The sequence below is a fragment of the Saccopteryx leptura genome, chromosome 13, assembly GCF_036850995.1.
Source record: "Saccopteryx leptura isolate mSacLep1 chromosome 13, mSacLep1_pri_phased_curated, whole genome shotgun sequence".
NCBI lineage: Eukaryota > Metazoa > Chordata > Mammalia > Chiroptera > Emballonuridae > Saccopteryx > Saccopteryx leptura.
Window position 1 is genome coordinate 45,585,798 of NC_089515.1, and position 3,344 is coordinate 45,589,141.

General features: G+C 56.6%; 1 protein-coding gene across 2 annotated transcripts in view; it reads right to left on the reverse strand.

The window, feature by feature from the left end:
• Positions 1-1,552, reverse strand: part of ISG20 (interferon stimulated exonuclease gene 20) — an 11,749-nt gene extending 10,197 nt beyond the window's left edge. Inside the window, exons 1-2 of one of the 2 annotated variants that reach the window (XM_066355009.1) lie at positions 1,421-1,552; positions 884-1,135 (exon numbers count right to left, since the gene is read on the reverse strand). In XM_066355009.1, the coding sequence (XP_066211106.1) occupies positions 884-1,111 (228 nt within the window). In that variant the 5' untranslated portion in view covers positions 1,112-1,135; positions 1,421-1,552. Of the gene's footprint in view, positions 1-883; positions 1,136-1,412 lie in introns of both variants that reach the window. The other variant, XM_066355008.1, reaches the window with a different exon arrangement.
• Positions 1,553-3,344: the final 1,792 nt, after the last annotated feature.

Below are 3,344 nucleotides of genomic sequence, written 5' to 3' on the forward strand. Positions count from 1 at the left end.
GAAAGTGGGGAGGAGCTGGGAGCATCAACTCCCATATGTGCCTTGACCAGGCAAGCCCAGGGTTTCGAACCGGCGACCTCAGCATTTCCAGGTCGATGCTTTATCCACTGCGCCACCACAGGTCAGGCTATTATGTGGTTTTATTCCAGTGCCTGGAGCCTGGCACGTGCACATGGGCCAAAGCAGGCAAACCAATACTTATTCTAAAACCTTGTAAACCTTCCCAGAAACAACTAACCTGGGGCCACCTTTAAAGTGGTTGACTTTGCTTTCTGTTTGGTAATTGAGAGAAACAGAAAGTTAATCTTGGAGATGAGCTCACAACAGGGTAAAGGAGGGGGCGGATATCGAGACCACAGACTGCTGGGCAGCCAGGCTGCTGTGGGTCTGGGAGCAAGCTCTCCCCTCAGCCCAGGGGTCTCTGGCCAGTTCTCCAGGACCAGGAGGGCCCATGCCAAGGCCCCAGCAAGTGAAGCCTCTGCCCAGGACCTATCCCTCATTCCCCTACAGGGCTCACCAGCGGTAGCCTGGTGTGGAAGATAGAACAGGGAGTCCAGCCCCCAAGTCAGTGTGGGGAAGCTCAGACAGGATTCTGTTTCCCCATCACCGACCAGTAAGAAGGACCAGAGCCCTGGGGCTGCTCCCAGGTGGGAGTCTGCGGCTGTCAGATGGCAGGAAGTCGTCCTTTTCAGGAATCATGATGGAGACATCAACAGGTGTCTCCACGCCCTTGAGCTCCCTACACAGGGGTGGTGGGGACTGTCACACTGCTGGGGACACAGGTCATGGATCCGGCACTCGGTGAAGGCCCTGGGAAGTGTGCATGCGTCAGAGGGTGTCTCCAGCCCCCCTTGGCCCAGCTGGCACCTGGCTCTTCACTCACCTCCTGCCTGGCCACGGTAAAGGGGGTGGCCTTCTCCATGTGCTGAGGAGTGATCCCGCTGACCAGGGTTCTGTAGTCAGTGATCTCCCCCTCCGGCCGGATGAACTTGTCATACAGCACGTGGCCACGGAAGTCCACGAGGCTGCAGCGGGCCAGGCCACTCTCCCGGCGGGGCCCCACGCCCACCATCTCGCAGTCCATGGCTATCGCCTCCATGCTGCCTGCCATGCTGTGCTGGGATGCTCAGAAGTGCTGGAGAACGGGGGTCCAGGAAGGGCATCACACAAGGGCCAACCAAGGCCCCGGGCTTCCCCAGCCACCACCCGGCGCGCCTGTGCCCCTGCCCTGCCCTTTATCACAAACACCACCTGGCAAGGGAAGTTGGCCTCTGGCCACATTGCCGGCGGCTTCCTAACCTGACCATCCCAGTGCTTCTAGTCCTGCTTGGCAGCCTCAGGACCAGACCACGTCCCCTGGCCCGCCACTCCGGAGGCATGCCTTGAACCCCCATCCCGGCTCCCACCCTCACCTGCCCACCTCCTCTGCCTTCTGCCTCTGCCTCTCTGGTGCCACTTCTCACTACTGCAGTTGCTCTTAGCAGTGACGTGACTCATATGTGACTTCAAGCTGGGAACCCTGAACCCTTGTAGTTTCAGGTTCGTTTTCAAGGGAAGTCCCGGGGGGCGGGGGGGTTGGCAGCACATATGCTGGTCGCTCCATCTCCTGCCGGCAGATGGGGCAGCTCACTGGCATGCGTCAGGACTGACGAAGAGGTTAGACTCCCCGTGTCTGCTGTCCCACCTCTGCCCTGTCCCTCACCTAATTGCTCTGATGACACTGCTGATGTGGGTGGAGTAGATTGCATCATCTTTCTTCCCTTTCTCACCCTCCGCCCACCCATAGAGTAAACATGCCCGGGAGTGGAGTTTGGGAAATCCCACTGCTTCTTGAGACACTACCAACCTCACACTCTGGGATATTTTATGGGGCAGGAAGAGCTGGCTCTTGGAACAGTGAGACTTAATTGGGAAGGGCAGAAGGGTGAGGTGAGAGGGGGCTAGCGCCCCACCCCAGTCCAGGGAAGGCAAAGAAGCAGTGACAGAGCCCGTACAGCCTCCGTGGATTCAGGGCACCTCAACGGGCTCTGCATCCACCTGGGCTGACACTGTTTGGGGGACAAGGAGAAGCATGCTTGACAGGAGCCCCCACCAGCCCGGCCATATTTCCTATTGGTTACTCTGTTCCAATCTGCAGTTCTCAAGACCCTCTCTTCATCTGGCCCACGGGCCTTCCCAGGCTCACTGTGGGCCATTATCCTACTGACTGCCTCTTTTAGGTTTAAACCTGAATTCCAGGCCTTAGTGTATTCACATGATGACTCCTCCCAAACCATCACAGGTCCTCTCTGCCTTCTTCAGCATGACAGTGTCATTCCTTCATTCGCATCTGTGGGGCGCTGGGCCCCAGAGCGAGGTGGGTCGGTCAGGTCTCTGCCTTCAGGTGGAAAAGAGAGGCAGTGGGGGTGACAAAGGTCAGGCCCTCTCTCACACTCATGGTCCTCCCTTTTCACTTCCTTCTACCGCGTTGGCTTCTCCTGCTCCCCTGGCCGGCCGGCAGGGGCATCGGCTGTCCTGTGTGGGAAGCCCTCGTCCAGGTTACCCGTCCAGTTTGCTCCCTCTCCCTTTGGTCTCCTACCGAGGCCTTTCCTGCCTCTATTAAAACTGCCCCTTCTGGCCTGACCTGTGGTGGCGCAGTGGATAAAGCGTCGACCTGGAAATGCTGAGGTCGCAGGTCGAAACCCTGGGCTTGCCTGGTCAAGGCACATATGGGAGTTGATGCTTCCTGCTCCTCCCCCCTTCTCTCTCTCTCTCTCCTTTCTAAAATGAATAAAAAATAAAAAAACAAAACAAAAAAAAAAGTATCCTTTAAAAAAAACAAAACAAAAAAACTGCCCCTTCTCTCCCCTTCCCAGAATTCATCTGTAGGAATCAGCACCACTTGGAAGATTGTGTATTTTACTCGTTCACTTAGTCTCCCCCTCCGACCTGTTTGGTTTGCAGCGGGATGCCAGCACCTGCCAGCCGGCCTGAGTCATGCTGAGCTTTGTCAAATGCATTGTGTGCTCTGAGGTTGGACTCTGGCACTGGTGAGCAAGTCTAGGGGAGAATCCCTACCCCGCTTCCCAGGTAGGGATTTAACTGGTGTCATCCCTGGGCAGACCACACCCCCGAATCTCATTGGGTCAGGTGACAGCTGGTGAGTCACTCAGAGCAAACACAGCTGGCTTACCTCTTGTGATGATAGCCGATATGAGGGCTGCCACTGTATGGCCTTCTCTGAACACCCAGCTCTGGGCACAGGCCAAGTGGATGACTCAGAATGGTAGGTCAGACAACCACCACCCCAGAAAATAACAAGTGTTGGTGAGGATGTGAAGAAATCAGGGACCTGCCTGACTAGG